Source organism: Salmo trutta, chromosome 28 (genome assembly GCF_901001165.1).
Source record: "Salmo trutta chromosome 28, fSalTru1.1, whole genome shotgun sequence".
Classification (NCBI taxonomy): Eukaryota; Metazoa; Chordata; class Actinopteri; order Salmoniformes; family Salmonidae; genus Salmo; species Salmo trutta.
The window spans coordinates 21,265,501-21,287,853 of record NC_042984.1 but is presented as its reverse complement, the minus strand read 5'-3'; the positions used below and the strand labels follow the sequence as shown (position 1 = coordinate 21,287,853).

General features: G+C 42.0%; 1 protein-coding gene across 2 annotated transcripts in view; it reads right to left on the bottom strand.

Moving 5' to 3' along the window:
* LOC115165786 (chemokine-like protein TAFA-1) overlaps positions 1–9,951 on the bottom strand; it is a 41,455-nt gene extending 31,504 nt beyond the window's left edge. Inside the window, exons 1-2 of one of the 2 annotated variants that reach the window (XM_029719150.1) lie at positions 9,486–9,951; positions 7,407–7,557 (exon numbers count right to left, since the gene is read on the bottom strand). In XM_029719150.1, the coding sequence (XP_029575010.1) occupies positions 7,407–7,554 (148 nt within the window). In that variant the 5' untranslated portion in view covers positions 7,555–7,557; positions 9,486–9,951. The remainder of the gene's footprint in view (positions 1–7,406; positions 7,558–9,485) is intronic. The other variant, XM_029719151.1, reaches the window with a different exon arrangement.
* Between the last annotated feature and the right edge of the window lie 12,402 nt (positions 9,952–22,353).

Genomic DNA, 22,353 nt, shown 5'->3' with positions numbered 1-22,353 from the left:
GACTATGAAAAGCCAACTGACATTTACTCCTGACGTGCTGACCTGTTGCACCCTCTACAACCACTGTGATTATTATTATTTGACCCTGCTGGTCATCTATGAACATTTGAACATCTTGGCATTTTACTGTTATAATCTCCACCCCTCAGAGCCTGGTTCCTCTCTAGGTTTCTTCCTAGGTTCCTGCCTTTCTAGGGAGTTTTTCCTAGCCACCGTGCTCCTACATCTGCATTGCTTGCTGTTTGGGGTTTTAGGCGGGGTTTCTGTATAGCACTTTGTGACATCGGCTGATGTAAAAAGGGCTTTATAAATACATTTGATTGATTTATTGATTGATTGACTTCAGTCATTTTCTATGAAGATATCTTTAATTTTACTCCAGTATGACAATTGAGTACTTTTTCCACCACTGCATAATGGAGTTGTATGGAGTGTTGGTCCCCTGGGGTCATACTGGCATGTATGGAGAATATTGGGACAAAGTGGGCTTGGCAGGCACTAGATGTAGTAGAGCCTGAGGCTCAGGCTGCATGCCACTTCCCATAGACACTGCAGGTAGGCTGGGATGAGACCTAGTGAAAGCATGGCTTCCTGGCTCAGAGGCAGACCTGGGTTCAAATAATATTGGAAAAAAAATTCTCAAATATTGTACCTGTGCTTGATTAACCTTTCCTGTTGGAATGCAAAGTCTCAAAAGTGCAAACCTCTAACATCTGGCCCTCCATGCAGACGCTCAAAGTATATGACAGATTTCAAATAGTATTTGAACCCAAGCCTCCTTAGAGGAGGTCTGAGGGGAGGATGAGCGACATGTAAGTCAAAAGAATGTGCCTGCGAGAGGCATTATATAAGGCTATTAAGCTGTCACTGTCTAGAAGGATGCAACCTTTGTTTGCGACCGCTGAAAATCAATTTTTCATGTTTGTTTCTGGCGAGGATGTAGCACTGTACTATGTCTCTCCTTTGTTAGAGAGCATGGGGAAATGTTTTTGCTCCTTCTTTTTTCTCTCACTCTCTTTTACAGAAAGATACACAATGAAAAATATGTAGCTTGCAAGCAACATTATAGTATAGCTTACGTATACCCACTGCCCCTTATTATATGTTGACATGTGTGTCTGATTTCTATATAATTTGGGGTGTAATGTTTGGGTGTCTGTAAATTTAAGTACGTATTTGCACTGAGAATTCAAATGAACATACTGGGAGTCCAGTACACAAACCAGATGTTGATGTATTTTCAGGGCAATTAGGAAAGAACCATTCAGCCGAGTGAAGTTCAATCCAGTATTGTCTGAGTTCAAACCCTGCCAGCCGTAGTGTAGGTGAGAGGGAGTTGATGAGTGAGACAACCTCAGACTTCTGTGTCCTCCTAACTCTTATTTGTTGTCTCTCTGTGGACACCCAGTGCCGCTTCTAGCCTTTTGGGGGCCCCAAGCGAGATTTGGCCAGGGCTAGCAATTACCTAGCAATCCATACAAAATGTAGCTGCCATGGGCTAATTGAGGGACTGACATAACAAGTGGAAAACTGCTGATGCACTACCTTGTGTGCTCTACTTTTCTAACTCTCAACAGTAAGTTGAGACCTTGACTGAGTTCCTTTTTTTGTGTGTGGGAGGTTGGGGCCCCCTAGATTGTGTGGGGCCCTACACGCAGCGCCTAGTCTGCGTATAGGAAGAGGCGGCTCTGTTGACACCTTCAGATGGAACTGAGATTCAGGCCAACCACTCAATAGAATTCTTACCATTTAAAAACAAATTTTTCCTCCTATTTGAAGATAGCACAAAATTACAATACAATCACTCCAGATTAATTTAAGAAAGCATTATGTTTCCCTCTTCTCTATATACATCACTCTTATGTGCACACCCACCACATGGGAAAATGGACTGTCTGACAGATAGCATTAAGCATTTAAAAGTCCCTGTCAACACACCCCTTTCATACACTTAAAAATACTATGTAACCTTATCATTTATATAACCATATCACCATAGATTAATTGTAGTTAGCATTGTTTGTTTGTTTTGAGCAATATGGTTCAGTTTGTAAAGTAAGTTCAAACCTTATGTATGAGTTAAAGTGTATGAGTTCTAGAGATAAAGTGTGATCAGAAAAACACAATAAAACGTTGTAACAGTGGCAAGAGTGCTTTACGTTTGAGTGCTCTAGTGTGTTTCCTGTGATCCCTGTTGGGGGTGGATGGTTGCATGTCAACTCATGACCCTAAAAACAAAGCCGATGCCCCTTTTGCATGCACGACAACCACAATCTGTTCCTGCTGCTGTTCACGCTCTTTGCATGGAATAAATACGGCACCTTGTGAATCATGCAACCCGTAGCTCAGCAAACTGCACTGTCCGTCTTCACCAGAGGAGTGTAAAACAGCCCACAGCACGTCTGAGAGTGAAGCTCCGGCTGCTGCTGCAACCTATAAGTACAGCTGAAGGGTGGAGAGGAGTACACTAACTCCTCCTGATTCACTGGACATACATAATCATCTATTCAGGAATCCTACCTCCAGCTAGAGTTAGTGCGTGCTGGGCCTGGGACACTTGGGACCCTTGGGATGCTTTGTGTTGTTTTTGCAATACATTTCAAATTGGCTCAAGGCAATTATACACATAGACCTACCTTTGTTCAAGGCTTTCAAAATCAATGTCTGTTGTTTGGAATAAGGTGTTGTTCGTGTTCATATTGGACCATGTGAGTTGCATTTAGCCGTAATCAGCATATTAAAACCTTTCATTGCACTATGCCTACCATTTATCCTGCTTAGAGAACCTGTTTACCTCTACAGCCCAACACTTTTCATTGGCAAGGAAAAAACTGATCTCCAGCCCCTTGTGATCTCAATTTCCTGTGGTAGTACCAGTCACTGAGAATTTAAGGCATGTCACCGGCTTCAATGATTGGCCCAACGGTCTACAGCCAATGTCCTTCCTGCCACCAATTCATGACCCGTCAACCCCAATACTGCTACCAATCCAACAGCCACACAACACACAACGCAGAACAAATGCCCCGATGTCACAGTCAATCCAGGCATCCCATTCTGCTCTCATAACACTGTCATCCCATTTATCCTGGCATGAGGACAAGACAAATTATGGTATTCAGGAATAACAAGGTTTTTACTCTTTCCCCTGATACAGAAAATTAAGAATTGTATGCTTTCTACAAGATTAACTAACCAGTATTCACATTTTTGGTTGAATTTGAAATCTCTCTCAAATGCTTGTCGGAAATGTGTGTTTGTCGAGTGTATTGTCTTTACAGCTGAATGCCAACATCCCATGTGATTGATTCTTCAATGGGAGAATGTAATTATGGTCTGTACCATCACAAAGCTCATAGAACAGCAGTAAGCACTGATGTCTCAGAGGAGATTTCATAAGGTCATTACTCGATAGCTGGGAATCTCGAGCTCAGAAAACATGTTCCCCTTTATTGTTGTTTAGAAATGTTTATGGGACAGACACACAACTGAAACATTCAGCATTACAGTCCTATATTAGTCCCATCTAATGTGTGTATCTATGCATTGTGTATCTGTGTACAAGGCCATCCCATTAAATTGGGTTTTGTGTAGTTTTAAATAGCACTCTCTGTAGTTTTAAATGGCGTTCTGTGTAGTTTTAAATGGTGCCCTGTTTAGTTTTAAATGGTACCCTGTTAAGTTTTAAATGGCGCTCTGTGTAGGTTTAAATGGCACTCTGTGTAGGTTTAAATGGTGCTCTGTGTAGGTTTAAATGGCGCTCTGTATGGTTTTAAATGGTGCCGTGATGTGGCTTGCAAAAGTATTCATCCCCCTTGGCATTCTTCCTATTTTGTTTCATTACAACCTGCAATTTAAATTGATTTTTATTTGGATTGCATGTAATGGACAAACACAAAATAGTCCAAATTGGTGAAGTGACATGAAAAAAAAAACTTGTTTAAAAGAATTATAGAAAAAAACACGGAAAAGTGGTGCGTGCATATGTATTCACCACCTGTTCTGAAAAGCCCCAGAATCTGCAACACCACTAAGTAAGGGGCACCATGAAGACCAAGGAGCTCTCCAAACAGGTCAGGGACAAAGTTGTAGGGAAGTACAGATCAGGGTTGGGTTATAAAACAATATCAGGAACTTTGAACATCCCACGGAGCACCATTAAATCCATTATAAAAAAAATTGAAAGAATATGGCACCACAACAAACCTGCCAAGAGTGGGCCACCCACTAAAACTCACGGACCAGGCAAGGAGGGCATTAATCAGAGAGGCAACAAAGAGACCAAAGATAATCCAGAAGGAGCTGCAAAGCTCCGTAGCAGAGATTGGAGTATCTGTCCATAGGACCACTTTAAGCCGTTCACTCCACAGAGCTGGGCTTTACGGAAGAGTGGCCAGAAAAAAAACATTGATTAGAGAAAAAAATAAGCAAACACGTTTGGTGTTCGCCAAAAGGCATGTGGGAGACTCCCCAAACATATGGAAGAAGGTACTCTGGTCAGATGAGACTAAAATGTAGCTTTTTGGCCATCAAGGAAAACACTATGTCTGGCACAAACCCAACACCACCCATCACCCCGAGAACACCATCCCCACAGTGAAGCATGGTGGTGGCAGCATCATGCTGTGGGGATGTTTTTCATCGGCAGGGACTGGGAAACTGGTCAGAATTGAAAGAATGATGGATGGCGCTAAATACAGGGAAATTCTTGAGGGAAACCTGTTTCAGTCTTCCAGAGATTTGAGACTGGGATTAAGGTTCACCTTCCAGCAGGACAATGACCCTAAGCATACTGAAAAAGCAACACTTGAGTGGTTTAAGGGGAAACATTTAAATGTCTTGGAATGGCCTAGTCAAAGCCCAGACCTCAATCCAATTAAGAATCTGTGGTATGACTTAAAGATTGCTGTACACCAGCAGAACCCATCCAACTTGAAGGAGCTGGAGCAGTTTTGCCTTGAAGAATGGGCAAAAATCCCAGTGGCTAGATGTGCCAAGCTTATAGAGACATACCCCAAGAGACTTGCAGCTGTAATTGCTGCAAAAGGTGGCTCTACAAAGTATTGACTTTGGGGGGTGAATAGTTATGCACATTCAAGTTTTCCGTTTTTTGTCTTATTTCTTGTTTGTTTCACAAGAAAAAATATTTTGCATCTTCAAAGTGGTAGGCATGTTGTGTAAATGAAATGATACAAACCTCCAAAAAATGAATTTTAATTCCAGGTTGTAAGGCAACAAAATAGGAAAAATGCCAAGTGGGGTGAATACTTTCTCAAGCCACTGTACTAATATGACATCCATGTTGTGTTACTCCTCCGTCATTGCTTTATGATTGGAGCAGCTAGACCAATCAATCTTTTCAGGAAAGCCTATGATCAGGGGCGTCTAAACAACAAAGACTCACAAGAGAGCAGTAACTCCAATCAGGCTCCCAGCTTTCTCCAAATAAATCTCACTAAAGTGGAGATTTGATATGGAAAAGAACAAAACCCAATAAGCATTTAGTCTATTGTATGTTGTGCTGACATTACATTCACCCAAGAAAAACATATAATTAACACACAAAATGTACTTTTAGTAGTCTAAAAATACAGTAGGAGGATGTACTGTATAAAACCTTTGAAATTGTGCATTCGAGGCTATATTGTGACACAGTGTCTTTTGAACCAGTCATTATTGCTGCCTCAGTAGCCTTTGTAGGCACCAGGACACGAACATGGAATGTTCTAATGCCCTGGGATTTGGTTGGGCTGTATTAAAGACTAAAAGTTGCACTCCGCATCAATGAAAGAAATTATGCTTAGTCATATTTCAAATATTTATTCGTTTTATCACATTTTATGTTATATATTTATTTAAAACATTTTTTATTCTTGTAATGCCCTGGCATTTGGTTGGGCTGTATTTGTCCACATGTTATAATGCTCTGGGTTTTGATTGGGCTGCATTTGTCCGCATGTTATAATGCCCTGGAATTTGGTTGGGCTGTATTTGTCCACATATTATAATGCCCTGGGATTTGGTTGGGCTGTATTTGTCCGCATGTTATAATGCCCTGGGATTTGGTTGGGCTGCATTTGTCCACATGTTATAATGCATTGGGATTTGGTTGGGCTGCATTTGTCCACATTTGATAGCACATACTATATCATACTCACGTGTGACTGAGCGATGAAACAAAGGTGGTGTAGCGAGAATTACTGTCCTGACACTGACATCAAATGTTGAATACAAGAAGCAGTTGACCTGCTTTATCACTACTAGGGCGTTGGAAACAGAACAGCCACTGAGGAGTGCTGCACGTTCAGTTAAAAGCACTGGCACAGCTCTCTTTGCAAAGCCTTGACAAGATTCACTATGCAGCTTTTGAATGATTCTCTCCTATGTATACTTCCATTCACAATATCCATAACTCAGGCCTCCTGAAAACAAAAGTACCGGTAGTCCAATTTCAATTCAGCACAATTTCATAAAGATTGTAATCACCCGAACCAAAAGGAGGAGAATTGTTTGTTGGTAAATTAACTCATAAATCAGCATGAGAGTTATTGGGGCTGAGGTGGACCCAAGAGTAAATATTTCCGCCAGATCCTGCAAACTGTAGCTCAAAATGAATAAACACACAGTCTTGCCACGTTGGTTTGGACTTTTGAAGCAAACCCTCTGTACACAAAAGACAAATGTAACACAGTGCAATGTGCATGCTAGTTAGCTAATGGGTGATTAGTCATAGCTAATTAGCCTGTCATCCATTAGAAAATAATGGCTTTGTCAAAAGAAGCCTCCACAGACACCACATGCACCATAACCTTTTCTGAAGTGGTTAGCAGGTTGAAGTTTATTGGGATTTCTTGTCCTGGAGGCAGAACTTAGTGACTTCCGCTAGATGGGCCAACTGCAAAGTGAAAATTGGCTATACTGTAAGAATGTATGACAACAGAAGTTCACTTTTTGGGCCTAATTTAAGGTCAGGGTTAGGTATTAGGGTTAGCAATGTGGTTAAGGTTTGCGTTAAGGTTAGGGTTAAAGTTAGGTTTAAAATCAGATTGTATGACTTAGTGGCTGTGCCAGCTAGTGACCACTCTGCAGAGCTGCCTCCAGAACAACATTCATGACGAAAAACACTAACCTGTAAGAGGTTAGGGAAAGTTGGTCATTTTTTTCAGTGACTATTTACAAAGAACACACAAAGTTCTACATAGAATATATACGTATATTGCCCAAGCCCTCCTCCCTATCTTGTTTTGTTCCAGTAAACAACCATTACTCTGTACCGCAATTATCCATACAAAGGCTATAAAAAGGGACAAAACCTTTTGCAATGTTCCATTAGACCTACATTTACACAGCTCAAAAGTGGAACAAAGCAGAGGTAGAAGTGGAGGAGGGTGTTGTTGATGACTCACCAATCATGTGAATGGAGGTCCTTCCAGGACGTGTCACATGGTGCTGCTGTAGCTGTATGGTCTCATAGAAGGTGGCCTGGCAGAGCTGGATGGCCGTCCCACTGACCGAGAGGACCAGGCACAGCAGCCAGGACATGACAGCACACATCTGCTATAGCGGGGGGGAGGGGCACAGTCAATGTCATAGGTCATCATGTCACACACAGAAACACACACGCAAGCACAGATGCACTCATGACCAAATGAAAGCACACACACACGCACACACACACACAGAAACACACAGAGATAACCAGGTCCTGGCACATTGACCCAATGAACTTCCACATAAACTTCATAATAAACAGTGTATCATTCAGCGTGATAATCAACTGCTCATTTGTGATCTTTTTATTCCTGCCCTATTTTGTCCGTCAGCCACGGCACAGCAGCAAATGTGGAATGGTCCCTGGAGACTTATTCCATGCAGCTGAGATTTCCCCTGACAGGCTGAATCTCCCTCTTCAACTCCTGACTATCTCTTCTTGCCTGCCTTTAAACCAAAATTAGAAATAAAAAAGATAAGATTTCTCTCCTGGTTCGCAGGCAGTTAGCTGCCAACTCTTTTCTATGGGTGTCTTTTGGATGTCACAAGGCTGTGAAAGTGACAGAACCATAATGGGAATCAACAATCATGTAATGTCTCTCACAAAGCTGTTTAGATAAGACACATACAGATCCCAGGTTAAGGTTAGGGTTGGGTTGAGAATGATTCAATATTTTAAATAATTGCCTCTGTAAAAATATATTGACATCAACAAACGTTTTGGTGATAGCACTAAATTGTGATTGTATTCAACAGATTACAAATGTATTCATTTTTAGTGAAGCTTGTGAAAGAGAAAATAGCTTTTTTCTCAGTTATAATCTAAATAATTACCACCGTCAACATATCTTTACGTCAACATACTAGAGGTGTTGCCTGCAAGCAGTGTTTCTGTTCAACAAATTACAAAATGTGAATTTTTTTCAAGGAGCATGTCAAAGGAAAATGTGCTTTTATGCAGGTGTCTTTAATAGGTAATGAGATTTTGTATTAGATTAGGTTTTAGATATTTTTTTGAATGTAGCGTACTGTGTCTGTGTGAAATTTTAGTAGAGTGTGTTTCCGCCTTGGATTGGCTTTCAATGATAGTACTTCAGAGAAAAAAATGTAGCTGGCCTTTTGTTATTAATTCCACATGTCCTACAGTACAGATATAGGATCTTCATTTGAGCCAGTTTGCTACAACAATAAAAAATTCCTGCAGTAACAGGAAATTGAATTATTATGTGGATTATAACTAATGAACATTTTTGTAGGGGTTGCTAAATTTTTCATAAGGGAAAATCAAGACTGAAATGTCTAAGTCCAAATGAAAAACTTCATAAGCCTTTTTAAACCTTAAATATATTACAAGTGTTACATTTCCTGCATTGCAGGAGAAACTCTCCTTCAACAGGGTGATCACATTAAGATCCTATCGTAGTTCAGCCTAGATATTAAAGTCTCTGTTTTCCCTGTTTAAAGGACCTTACGTCTGTTAAAAGGTGGCATAGTCTGCAAAACACATGACATGTATTTTCTTTCTGATGCACTATCGATGTTCTCGTGTGTGTTCATGTACAGTAAAGCACTGTACATAACATAATTGGTCCAGAAAATTTCCCAAAAACTGTCAGTACATTTAATAGTTCAATACATTATGTATTTCAACAGACTGGATGTAACCTTTGGAATAAATCAGCCTTGGGATAAAAGAGGAACATGAAATCCACAAGATTATGCAAACAGTAAATATTGTAAAAGTAATGTTACTACAAATAGCAAGCAAAAGTATGTCATAAAAACAGAGCACAATACTTTTAAGGAATTTACTTAACGCATAACTACGTACAAACTCACTTAAATCTTTATGAACAAGTTAAACATATAAGTGATGCAGATTTTATGAAACTGTCTCCATATTTATTCATTTAAAGTCCCTTGGGTACAGTTTTATTTCTACTTCCATCGAAACACTAAACATCTCTTTCTCCTTTATACAGTAAATCTCCTACCTGAGTAAAGATCCTGGTAATCCTGGTAGAGTAAATAATTGTTCTATCACATTATCTTAAATCCATCCATCCCAAAGCTGATGTGAATCCAGCCACAACTTTATCCTTGATTTAGGTGTAGAGACTACCAAACTCCTCTGACACTTCACGGCTTGCCTTTCTTCACTTTGTCTGAGGACGACCAACAGCAATGAGCACAGAGACTGAAACAGATTTAGAGCCTTGCCATTTCCTCCTTTGAAATATCACTGTATTCCCTCGAGGAGACCCTGGCACTGACACAGAATAGATTTGCCTCTTTGCGTTTACAGGCACATACAGAGTGATCCTTAATTAACTGCTGTAGAATCTCCCCTCTCGCTCTCTCTTTCTCTCTTTCTCTTTCTCTCTCGCTCTGTCCGTCTGCGTCCTCCTCCCATTGACAGGCAGTCTCTGAGCACACGTTCTAGCTCTGTCCCCCTCAGCGAGCACTAAGTAATGACTGTTCCTCTACAGCCTGCCTGAGTGGAAAGACTATCAGGTCTTAAAGCAAGATTGCCCCAGTATCACACTGAAACGGCAAGGTACATTATGGTCTGTCCTGATTATCAGCCTCTTACCATTGGAAATCAACACAGGTGGTCTCACATAGGAACACCCACTTAAGAACACCTATAGACACTTACATAGATTATATTTACCTAGTACATCTTACACAGATTTTTTTATGCACTTCTCCCCACAGCATAACATGGCAATATGACACGCAAGTGGGTGCAAACAAACCAGGCTACATTTCATGTAGGGCAATTCCACGCAAAGAGAGTGATGATGAGACTCAGATTTTCACTTTAAAATGTTTGTCAAAAAATGTAAAACAATGATTGAAAAGTTGAACAAACCATAAAACTCTATGCACATGGGCTACTTTTGACAATTTCCACTGAATATTTTACCAAACCACATTTACTTGAAGAACGGTGCAGATGCAACGTTGTGCTGTGACGGTTTTGCTGTTGTTGTGCCATCATTTTGTCACCAAACTTTGCATCTGCATAGAGTTGGCTGTTTTGTTTAACTTTGTAATCATTGGTTTTTGTTTGGCATTCATTTTGTGAAAAATCTAAGTCTCAGTATCACTCTGTTACCATCTAATTGCCCTGTACATTTCATATGTTTGATCCTCTTCATGGTGACTGCAGATAATATATATTCATAACCAAATCGCCACCCATTAGAAATAAGAAGTTTAAAGAAGAGAGCTGAAATCAACCTTCTGGTGAAGGATCATTAACCATAGGCTGTTCATAAACTGGACGTCTGAGAGGGATATTCAAATAGTCAAGTTCATCATTCACGTGATGGTTTAATGGCTATCATAGGAAATAAGGGAGAGGTAAGTGCCGTTACAGGGAGTAAGTCAGCCCTGATCAGTATGTGTGGAAGACAGTAAGGCTGAGAGAGGCTGTCCTCCCTCCTCTATACCCACGGTATGACTGAAAGCCAGCTCCACTCCTCCACTGCATTGTTTCTAAGCTTTATCGCTGGTATACAGAACACGCCCCTGGCCCTGAAATCACACTGCTCTAAAAGTGGTGAAAACATTTTCAGCTTGATTGGAAAGGTGAGGTTCATTCCCATGGAGGCCAAGGATGGAATAAAAACTTGGAGCAAGAGGAGAAAGTGTGACACACTCCTCTTAGGGGTTATGGGCATAATGTCACTTTGAATGAGCGTCTCTGCTGCGAGGCTATGTAATAATCAACACTCTGATGGGGATGGAGGAGACACGATGTGAAGAAGAGGAAAACAGAGAAACAAACAGAGACAACTTAAATATCTTGGAGCAGAATCAGAGTTAGACAATCATTCCCAGCCTCAGACATCTTCAGCATGCAGCCCACAACAGGGCTGTTTTAACATTGAATGAATGAGATTTGTCTTTGACAGCGTTAGGAGCGAACTATATGCTTCAAAGCTCCATTGGATTAAGCTACTTTGTCAAAGCAGTGCAAAAATGCAAGGATCTCATTGAAAAACAATAAGTCCTGGCGTCAACCAAGCACACGTTAAGTTTCTGCAGCTCTGAATGCTCAGTCTCCGGGGAAGTAAATTCTCTAATCTCTGAGGGACTATTATTTTTCTTTATTGTGACTATATGACTTATATGACTATATCTTTATGATATACAGGTAAATGCCTGTCACGTCCTGACCAGTAAAGGGGTCTTTTGTCATTGTAGTATGGTCAGGGCGTGGCAGGGGATGTTGTTTTTGTGTGTTTTGGGGTTGGTTTATTTACCGGGGATTTGTTCTACTTTTCATTTTCTATGTTCGTTTTCTATGTGTGGCTGAGTATGGTTTCCAATCAGAGGCAGGTGTCTTCCGTTGTCTCTGATTGGAAGACAGCGACGCCGCGCAGCCCGGGGCCTCCAGCAATGGTCTGCAGCCAAGAGCCTTCAGCGGTGGTCTGCAACCCAGAGCCTTCAGCGGTGGTCTGCAGCCAAGAGCCTTCAGCGGTGGTCTGCAGCCAAGAGTCTTCAGAACGGGAGCTACGCCCAGAGCCAGAGCCACCTTCGTAGTGGGAGGATTGGCGAAGAGGGGGTGTAGCACAGGAATCATCGTTGACGATGACCACCCCCCCTTCCCTCCATTTAGGTTTGGGGTTGTTTTTGTGGGGTTTTTTTTGTTTTGAGGTGCAGTCGGGGTCTGCACCTTTGGGGGGGGGGGGGGGGTACTGTCACGTCCTGACCAGTAAAGGGGTCTTTTGTCATTGTAGTATGGTCAGGGCATGGCAGGGGGTGTTGTTTTTGTGTGTTTTGGGGTTGGTTTATTTAGAGGGGATTTGTTCTAGTTTTCATTTTCTATGTTCGTTTTCTATGTGTGGCCGAGTATGGTTTCCAATCAGAGGCAGGTGTCTTTCGTTGTCTCTGATTGGAAGCCATACTTAGGCAGCCCTTTTTTCCTTTGGGTTGGTGGGTGGTTGTTTTCTGTATAGCTTGTGTGCCTTATGGAACTGTTTAGTCGTTTGTTTATTTTGTTTGAGTGTTCTCTCTAAATAAAGAAAGAAGATGAGCACTATACCCGCTGCGCCTTGGTCTGTCCCTTACGACGCCTATGACAGTGCCAAAATAAAGGAAACACAAACATAAAATGCCAGAACAGCTTAAATGCATTTTGGCATAGATTTTACAAGGGTCTGGAACTCTATTGAAGGGATGTGACACCCCTCTTCCATAATTTGGGGGTGGTAAACAGTCTCAGGCGCCGCTGAATTGGGTTGAGATCTGGTGACTGAGACACACACACACACATTTTAAACCCCCTATGCGCCTATGAGACCCCTCTTGCAAAGTCACTGAGATCTCTTCTTCTAGCCATGGTAGCCAAAATAATGGGCAAGTGGGCATTTTTATACATGACCCTAAGCATTATGGAATGTTAATTGCTTAATTAACTCAGGAACCACACTTGTGTGGAAGCACCTGCTTTCATTATACTTTGTATCCCTCATTTACTCAAGTGTTTCCATTATTTTGTCAGTTACCTATATCTCAAAACCTCTCCGTGAGATGGTGGCAGTAATGCACATGTGTCTAAAGTGAACAGTGCATATACACTGATGCAATTGTGACCTGCAGTATCCCAAACTAGTTCACATTTTCCCCTCAGCAACAGTAATGTCTATTGCTGTCGTGAGTGACCAAAATTCTGAAAGGTTTTGGTGTTCCAAAAACTGCACATGACATTTGGAAATGATATTAATGCTGACATTGACATTTACTCCTGAAGGCTCATTGTTTTAAGACTTCATGGAGTGTGTCAAAATTCTTAATTATACCAGTATTGTTGTTCATTCAGAACAATACAACATGTTGAACCTACTAAAAGAGTTCATAGTGGGAAAGCTTGATACCTTTACACTGAAATAAAAACTTTAACAATTGTAAATCTTCACACCATTAAATGTATTGCTATTCCACATGTGTAGCTCAGTGAGGGGCATAGGCGTGACTGAACAGCTCCTGTTTCAGCACCATAGACAGGTCTACTCACTACAGCACTATCAAGATGCTCTAGTTCAGTTCCATGGACAGCTCTGTTCGCTGCATCACAGTGAAGAAACCCAATTTCAGCAACCTGGACAGCTACAGCCCCAATCACTACAGCACCATGCTGGCAAAGGACAGCGCCTTGTCACTCAACATACCTGTATAGAATTAATAATCAACACACCTGCAAGGCATTCTCTAGTCAACACAGTGGCATGAAGGTTCCACACCAGTGGTGCAGTTGGAAGGACACAACCACAGCACGCCAGCAGACCCACTAATTGTGTTTTAGGTCCCTCTCTGTAGGTTCCTCAGAAGGATAACTTATTTTAACACTTTCGAAGAAGCCAAGATGCTGCCTTAGTAAGGGAAGCCAAACGGGTAGGATCTTCAGCCACCACTTGCCTGATGGCTCTGTGAACTTGTTTTTTTGAGTCTTGGTTGTATGCTTTACTCATTGTCACCTGTGTATTCAGGCACACCCAACTTTTCCCAACCTCATGGTGTGGGTTTTGTTTTTGCAACAGGAATGGGCATTCATTTCTCTGTCTTTCCCAAGACAGATGGAGGGGGTTCGATTAATCCTGCCCCGGGTGCCCGTGTAGGCGCGTTTGCATCAGCTGAAAGTTGATTGCATTCGATTTGGAACCGGGCTGCCTCCCGTGTGTGAAACAGGTGCCCCATTCAAAGCCCAAGGTGAAGTCCGCTCAAAACAGAAGTGATGCAATTAAGTATGATTAGGATTCAATGTTTTCCCATGCAAAATACTTTATCTGCCTTTCCAATTTAAACATTTATTTTATGGAAAAGAGATGTTTCTGGACGATGCACCATACTGCCTTGTTGACAAAATGACAGATTGGCACAGATTACTGTTCCATTTGAGAAGGGAGCTCCACCCTCCCTGCTTTTGCCCGATGATGTAATGGGCCATAGGCCGGTTCCCCACGGCTTAGCATAATCGAATCTGCCCATGGAGACAGACAGATACGGATTCAGAAACAAAAACAGACACCGAGACGGACACAGACATGTTTGCAGTCTTGAGCTGTGAATGTGCCGGCCACCCTACAAGGCTCTGCTGTTCATAATCTAATTATAATTTCCTCAACTGACATTAATAAAGAGTATCATTTAAAAGCCGTTTTAATGCTGAGAAAACACTCAAGACTTTTTAGAGAGGGGGAAAAGCCTTTCCTTTATTGTTTCGTCTAAATGCATTTTCTCAGAGGCATATCAGTCACCAGTGCCAATAAACCACACTGGGAAGACAGCATGAGGCGATGAGGGATTATTTTCAACTTCCAATCATTAGCATTTTCATTGAGTGATTCTGTTTTAAGCAGCAATTGTGGCTTGTTTCTTTTAGGGGTCAATGGTAAACAGTTAGGGGCTGGTCCATCTGCATGAGCCCTCTTGCAAGTTCAGCCAAGTAAGAAATATGATTATCTTTAAAGGGAGACCTAATCTAAAAGTCTGAAAGCCAAAGCCTTGTATCTTATATTGTGGTGCGCTAATGTTGGGTAGGATCCCATCAAACCACTATTAGAATAACTTTGGTCTCGATCTGAGGAAGCTGGGTATTTTTAAACGTACTGCCTTCTCGTGTTTAATGGAAATTGAGTGTCTCCACATTTTACACCTGATGATCTTAACATTTAATAGATTTTTGTTATGGATGACAGTGAGACACAGTTGTAATCTTTCCCCCAGCAAACACTTCATTAACTTACCAGGCAAAAACTTCACTATTCTTACCCCAACGTGATTTCAGTTGGAAACTGAGACACATAAGTTTAAAGGGGAACTGCACCTGCTGATTTGGCCTTGTTTTTTTGGCTTCCTCCTCAAGAAATGCTTGTGGCCATGACAGAAACCAAACGTGAGTTGGCTTGGAGGTGGTATGATGTGAGTGTTTCTTGGGTGTGTCCTTGCCACCACCAAGACACACCCATCTGTCAGAACCTTGCCGGAGGCTGTTTCCCCGCGCTCAACCACAACAAACAAACCTCCTGAAGGTTGAGTTCAATTGCTACAGGCAGATAGATGTATGATGAGATGCCAGAGGAAGCTTTGAATAGGTCAGTAGCCTACAGAGTAATATGAGATTGCTGAATTTATTTAGATATTCTAAACTAAGTGTTTTGAGAACTTTCAAATGTAGTAACAGGTCCATGTAGAATAAACAACCCTTTACATAATACCATAGCATCAGTGTTCTGCTAATGTTACAATGTGCACCTTTCAGCTTTCATTGTCATTCCCAGCCGATACAGATACTTTTGTCTGGTGGTAATGGGGCTACACTGGAAAACATGTCAGAGTGGTCATACCTTCCTGTGTGGTGTCCTGTATACAACAGGAGGTCCCTGATCCTGGTGCAGAATACACCGGGTTTCTCACTCCCCATATTGACTGACACCATTGAATTCAATACTAAAAAAAGACAATATAAGTAAAAGTTCTGTCTAGTAAAATTGTAATGCCAAGTGCTAGGTTGCTCACAAATTTAGAGACATCAATATCAAGCCCATCAGTTTGGAGTTCATCACATCATCTTGCAAGTCTCCAAGTGCTGGCTCCATAGATGCATCTGTGAACACATACACAGTCAATGTTCAATCACCAATGGCAGTTAGGATAGGTGATATCTGACAAACAATCATATACTAGGTTTAAGTTTGAACAAGTCAGACTAAACCTACCTAATTCTGGTCTCCCTATCGACGACCTTGGTGAGCAGGCAAGAGGTGAGGCTGAAGGTAAGGTCTTTGCCAGTGCCCCATTTATGGGCAGGACAGCGTAGATCAGCTCCTGGCCCCTCATCAAAGATACTGGTAGGTCACACACACAGAGCACTGATTACATTATCAATGATGGTTATGATTAGCATGGTGGAACCAACCTGATCACTGTATTCACCTTTCTAGTTCAGTTCAGATATCGTGATATATGAAGTGAAATAGAATGATAAACACAGCAATCAGGCTGGTTCCACCAGGCTAGGTTATGAAGGTGAATTGGGACAAAAGTCAAAACTTATTTGACCTTTGACTAGGTTAAATGTCACCAACTTCATTAAAGTGTCCTCCCTGTTCAATTTATAGGAATGCTCACAGCGAGGGCATGTCTGTATGATGCAGAGGGTCTTCTTGCTGGTCTTCTCTATGTTGCATGTTTGGCTACAAACTGGACATCTCTCAAACAACTGCAGCAGGCAATCCTTATAAATAACGTACTTCCTCATCTTAAATGTTTCTGACTCATATCGATTCCACATAGGTCGTTTTCAAAGAGATTAGTTGTTTTATAGGGGGAGTCGCTCTTTAAGATGTTTACATAATATACGCTCTGGTTTTTGGTTTCTAGTAGGGCCCAGGTCTATAAAAAGACTGAGCAATATGCAAAGCCTGTCTGTATAAGTCATCTTTTTGACATCATTGTGGGACAATTTCCCCCATTTTTACATCTTTACCCTTTTACACCTAAGTAGTAACATCAATGCATGCACATGCAATTTTGAAAGTGATGAATACAGTAGTGCAATCTTAGGCAGAAAATAAAGGACATACAGATGCATTTGTTCATAACTCACCATTCTTTTATCCCAAACTGCTGATGACAGTCTCTTGGGAGAGCAGATGCTTTGCCTTCTGGCCCAGGGCCTCACCGTTCCATCTCAGTAAGTGCCTCTGCTTCTCCCCAGATCTGCTATAACAACTCTCTATTATTCTCTTCCTGCAACCAGGTGCGGAAAAGATTCAATTATACAGTATATTATTTTCTTGCTTTTAACAATGTATTGGTCTAACTTTTTTATAGATAACTTTGACACCTTTAAGAAACAGAAGATGCTCTGGAGGAATGCAAAGTACATCAAAATCATCTTGACTCCTTGACCCTGTTCGTGCATTTCAAGGCTGCATTGAGATAATGACTTATCAGTGACCCAAGCCCTGCTCAGATAATCTCTACCATTGTGTTGCTGAGTTGTCGTAGTGCTGCTGCAAATGTACATTGTCCCAGGGGCGTTGGCAGTCATAATGTAAAGTAACCTAATTTATGTCCCTCTAACTCCTCTGAATGCCTCTGTCAATCCTACAGCTATTGTATGTATCAGACCTCAGGATAAGACCCAGATGCAGACAGTTCGAAGTAACAAAAGTGCATTACAAAACAGGGGGCAGGAAAAGGACAGGTCAAGGGCAGGCAGATGTCAGTAATCCAAAGCAGAGTCCGAACGGTACAGAACGGCAGGCAGGCTCAGGACAGGCAGAGGTCAATAATTCAGGGCAGTGTCACAAGGTACAGAACGGCAGGCAGGCTCAGTGCAGGCAGAATGGTCAAAACTGGGGAAACAGGGACTAGAGAGAAAAACAGGAGTATGGGAAAAACACTGGTAGACGAGACAAGACGAACTGGCAACAGACAAACAGAGAACACAGGTATAAATACATAGGGGATAATGGGGCAAATGGGCGACACCTGGAGGGGGTGGAGACAAGCACAAAGATAGGTCAAACAGATCAGTATGCAGTAATCATGTGCCTATGAACCTGAGTTATACTGTTAGCACTGAGGCAGTTGGCCCTAGTAGGAAGTCCACTGTGTGCAGCTCAACCTGCACTATCAGCTCAAACATAAATATCACTGTCATGTCTTCCTCTGTCAAATGCTGTTGAAGTAATATGGCAACAGGTTCACTTGCCACACCTAAAGGCCATTCTTGACCGAAGCTGCTATAGACCACCAAGTGCTAACAGTGAGAATCTGGATAATATGTGTGAAATGCATGATAATGTACAGTGCCTTGGTAAGTATTCATCCCCCTTGGCGTTCTTCCTATTTTGTTGCATTACAACCTGTAATCTGAATGGATTTTTATTTGGATTTCATGTAATGGACATACACAAAATAGTCCAAATTGGTGAAGGGAAATAAAAAAAATGTAAATGAAAAAGTGGTGCGTGCATATGTATTCACCCCTTTGCTATGAAGCCCCTAAATAAGATCTGGTGCAACCAATTACCTTCAGAAGTCACATAATTAGTTAAATAAATTCCACCAATGTGACATCTAAGTGTCACATGATCTTAGTATATATACATTGCTCAAAAAAATAAAGGGAACACTTAAACAACACAATGTAACTCCAAGTCAATCACATTTCTGTGAAATCAAACTGTCCACTTAGGAAGCAACACTGATTGACAATAAATGTCACATGCTGTTGTGCAAATAGAATAGGCAGCAGGTGGAAATTATAGGCAATTAACAAGACACCCCCAATAAAGGAGTGGTTCTGCAGGTGTGACCACAGACCACTTCTCAGTTCCTATGCTTCCTGGCTGATGTTTTGGTCACTTTTGAATGCTGGCGGTGCTTTCACTCTAGTGGTCGCATGAGACGGAGTCTACAACCCACACAAGTGACTCAGGTAGTGCAGCTCATCCAGGATGGCCCATCAATGCGAGCTGTGGCAAGAAGGTTTGCTGTGTCTGTCAGCGTAGTGTCCAGAGCATGGAGGCGCTACCAGGAGACAGGCCAGTACATCAGGAGACATGGTGGAGGCCGTAGGAGGGCAACAACCCAGCAGCAGGACCGCTACCTCCGCCTTTGTGCAAGGAGGAGCAGGAGAAGCACTGCCAGAGCCCTGCAAAATGACCTCCAGCAGGCCACAAATGTGCATGTGTCTGCTCAAACGGTCAGAAACAGACTCCATGAGGGTGGTATGAGGGCCCGACGTCCACAGGTGGAGGTTGTGCTTACAGTCCAACACCGTGCAGGACATTTGGCATTTGCCAGAGAACACCAAGATTGGCAAATTCGCCACTGGCGCCCTGTGCTCTTCACAGATGAAAGCAGGTTCACACTGAGCACGTGACAGACGTGACAGAGTCTGGAGACGTTGTGGAGAACGTTCTGCTGCCTGCAACATCCTCCAGCATGACCGGTTTGGCGGTGGGTCAGTCATGGTGTGGGGTGGCATTTCTTTGGAGGTAGCCTGACTGCCATTAGGTACCGAGATGAGATCCTCAGACCCCTTGTGAGACCATATGCTGGTGCGGTTGGCCCTGTGTTCCTCCTAATGCAAGACAATGCTAGACCTCATGTGGCTGGAGTGTGTCAGCAGTTCCTGCAAGAGGAAGGCATTGATGCTATGGACTGGCCCGCCCGTTCCCCAGACCTGAATCCAATTGAGCACATCTGGGACATCATGTCTCGCTCCATCCACCAACGCCACGTTGCACCACAGACTGTCCAGGAGTTGGCGGGTGCTTTAGTCCAGGTCTGGGAGGAGATCCCTCAGGAGACCATCCGCCACCTCATCAAGAGCATGCCCAGGCGTTGTAGGGAGGTCATACAGGCACGTGGAGGCCACACACACTACTGAGCCTCATTTTGACTTGTTTTAAGGACATTACATCAAAGTTGGATCAGCCTGTAGTGTGGTTTTCCACTTTAATTTTGAGTGTGACTCCAAATCCAGACCTCCATGGGTTGATAAATTGGATTTCCATTGATTATTTTTGTGTGATTTTGTTGTCAGCACATTCAACTATGTAAAGAAAAAAGTATTTAATAAGATTATTTCTTTCATTCAGATCTAGGATGTGTTGTTTAAGTGTTCCCTTTATTTTTTGGAGCAGTATATATATATATATGTATATATATATATATACATACACACCTGTTCTGAAAGGCCTCAGAGTCTGCAGCACCACTAAGCAAGGGGCACCACCAAGCAAGCAGCACCATGAAGACCAAGGAGCTCTCCAAACAGGTCAGGGACAAAGTTGTGGAGAAGTACAGATCAGGGTCGGGTCATAAAAAATATCAAAAACTTTGAACATCCCACAGAGCACCAATAAATCCATTATAAAAAATGGAAAGAATATGGCACAACAACAAGCCTGCCAATTGAGGGCCGCCCACCAAAACTCACGGACCAGGCATGGAGGGCATTAATCAGAGAGGCAACAAAGAGACCAAAGATAACCCTGAAGGAGCTGCAAAGCTCCACAGCAGAGATTGGAGTATCTGTCCATAGGACCACTTTAAGCCGTCCACTCCACCGAGCTGGGCTTTACGGAAGAGTGACCAGAAAAAAGCCATTGCTTGAAGAAAAAAATAAGCAAACACGTTTGGTGTTTGCCAAACAGCATGTGGGAGACTCCACAAACATATGGAAGAAGGTACTCCGGTCAGATGAGACTAAAATTGAACTTTTTGGCCATCAAGGAAAACACTATGTCTGGCACAAACCCAACACCTCTCATCACCCCATCCCCACAGCAAAGCATGGTGGTGGCAGCATCATGCTGTGGGGATGTTTTTCATCGGCAGGGACTGGGAAACGGGTCAGAATTGAAGGAATGATGGATGGGGCTAAATACAGGGAAATTCTTGAGGGAAACCTGTTTCAGTCTTCCAGATTTGAGACTGGGACGGAGGTTCACCTTCCAGCAGGACAATGACCCTAAGCATACTGCTATAGCAACACTCGAGTGGTTTAAGGGGAAACATTTAAATGTCTTGGAATGGCCTAGTCAAAGCCCAGACTAATCCAATTGAGAATCTGTGGTATGACTTAAAGATTGCTGTACACCAGCAGATTCCATCCAACTTGAAGGAGCTGGAGCAGTTTTGCCTTGAAAAATTGGCAAAAATCCCAGTGGCTAGATGTGCCAAGCTTATAGAGACATACCCCAAGAGACTTGCAGCTGTAATTGCTGCAAGAGGTGGCTCTACAAAGTATTGACTTTGGAGGGGTGAATAGTTATGCACGCTCAAGTTCTGTTTTTTGTCTTACTTAAATGCATTTAAATGCATTTAATAAATAAAAGATCTTTAGGGTTACGGTATATTTTGGAGTGTTATACATTGTTTTGTATATACATGTTATACACAACCCCACATCCCTCTTTCTATCCTCTCTCGTTCTTTATTATTTTTCTGTTACCCATTGTTTTCCTTGTTTGTTTCACAAGAAAAAATATTTTGCATCTTCAAAGTGGTAGGCATGTTGTGTAAATCAAATGAAACAAACATCCAAAAAATGAATTTTAATTCCAGGTTTTAAGGCAACAAAACAGGAAAAATGCCAAAGGGGGTGAATACTTTCGCAAGCCACTGTATGTGATATCAACAGAGATGTATATTTTCTGGGTGACCTAAATATTGACTGGCTTTCATTAAAAACTTCTTCAGGATCGGTGTCCCGTCCACGGGACGGTTGAGCTAACATAGGCTAATGCAATTAGCATGAGCTTGTAAGAAACAAAAAATACTCCCAGGACATAGACACATCTGATATGGGCAGAAAGCTTAAATTCTTGTTAATCTAACTGTAACGAGTGTCGTGTTTGGAGGACCAAGACGCAACAAGGAAGTGTATACTCATCTTCTCTTTTTAATATATAAGAAGGAGAAACAAAACAAACACGTATACAATTAACAGAAACGACACTAACAGTTCTGTCATGTGACAAGCACAAAACAGAATACAACTACCCACAAACCACAATACAAACACACCCCTAATTATAGGACCTTCAATCAGAGGCAACGATAGACAGCTGCCTCCAACTGAAGGCCCCAACACCATTTAACTAAACATAGAAATACAAATGACTAGACAGAACATAGAAATAAACTAACATAGAATAACCAATACCCTGGACTAATAAATCAAATACCCCTCTCTACATGGACACATAAACACAACCACCCTGAACCACATAAAACAAATACCCCCTGCCACGTCTTGACCAAACTAAACACTAACAAATCACACCTTTACAGGTCAGAACGTGACACTAACTGCACTGTCCAATT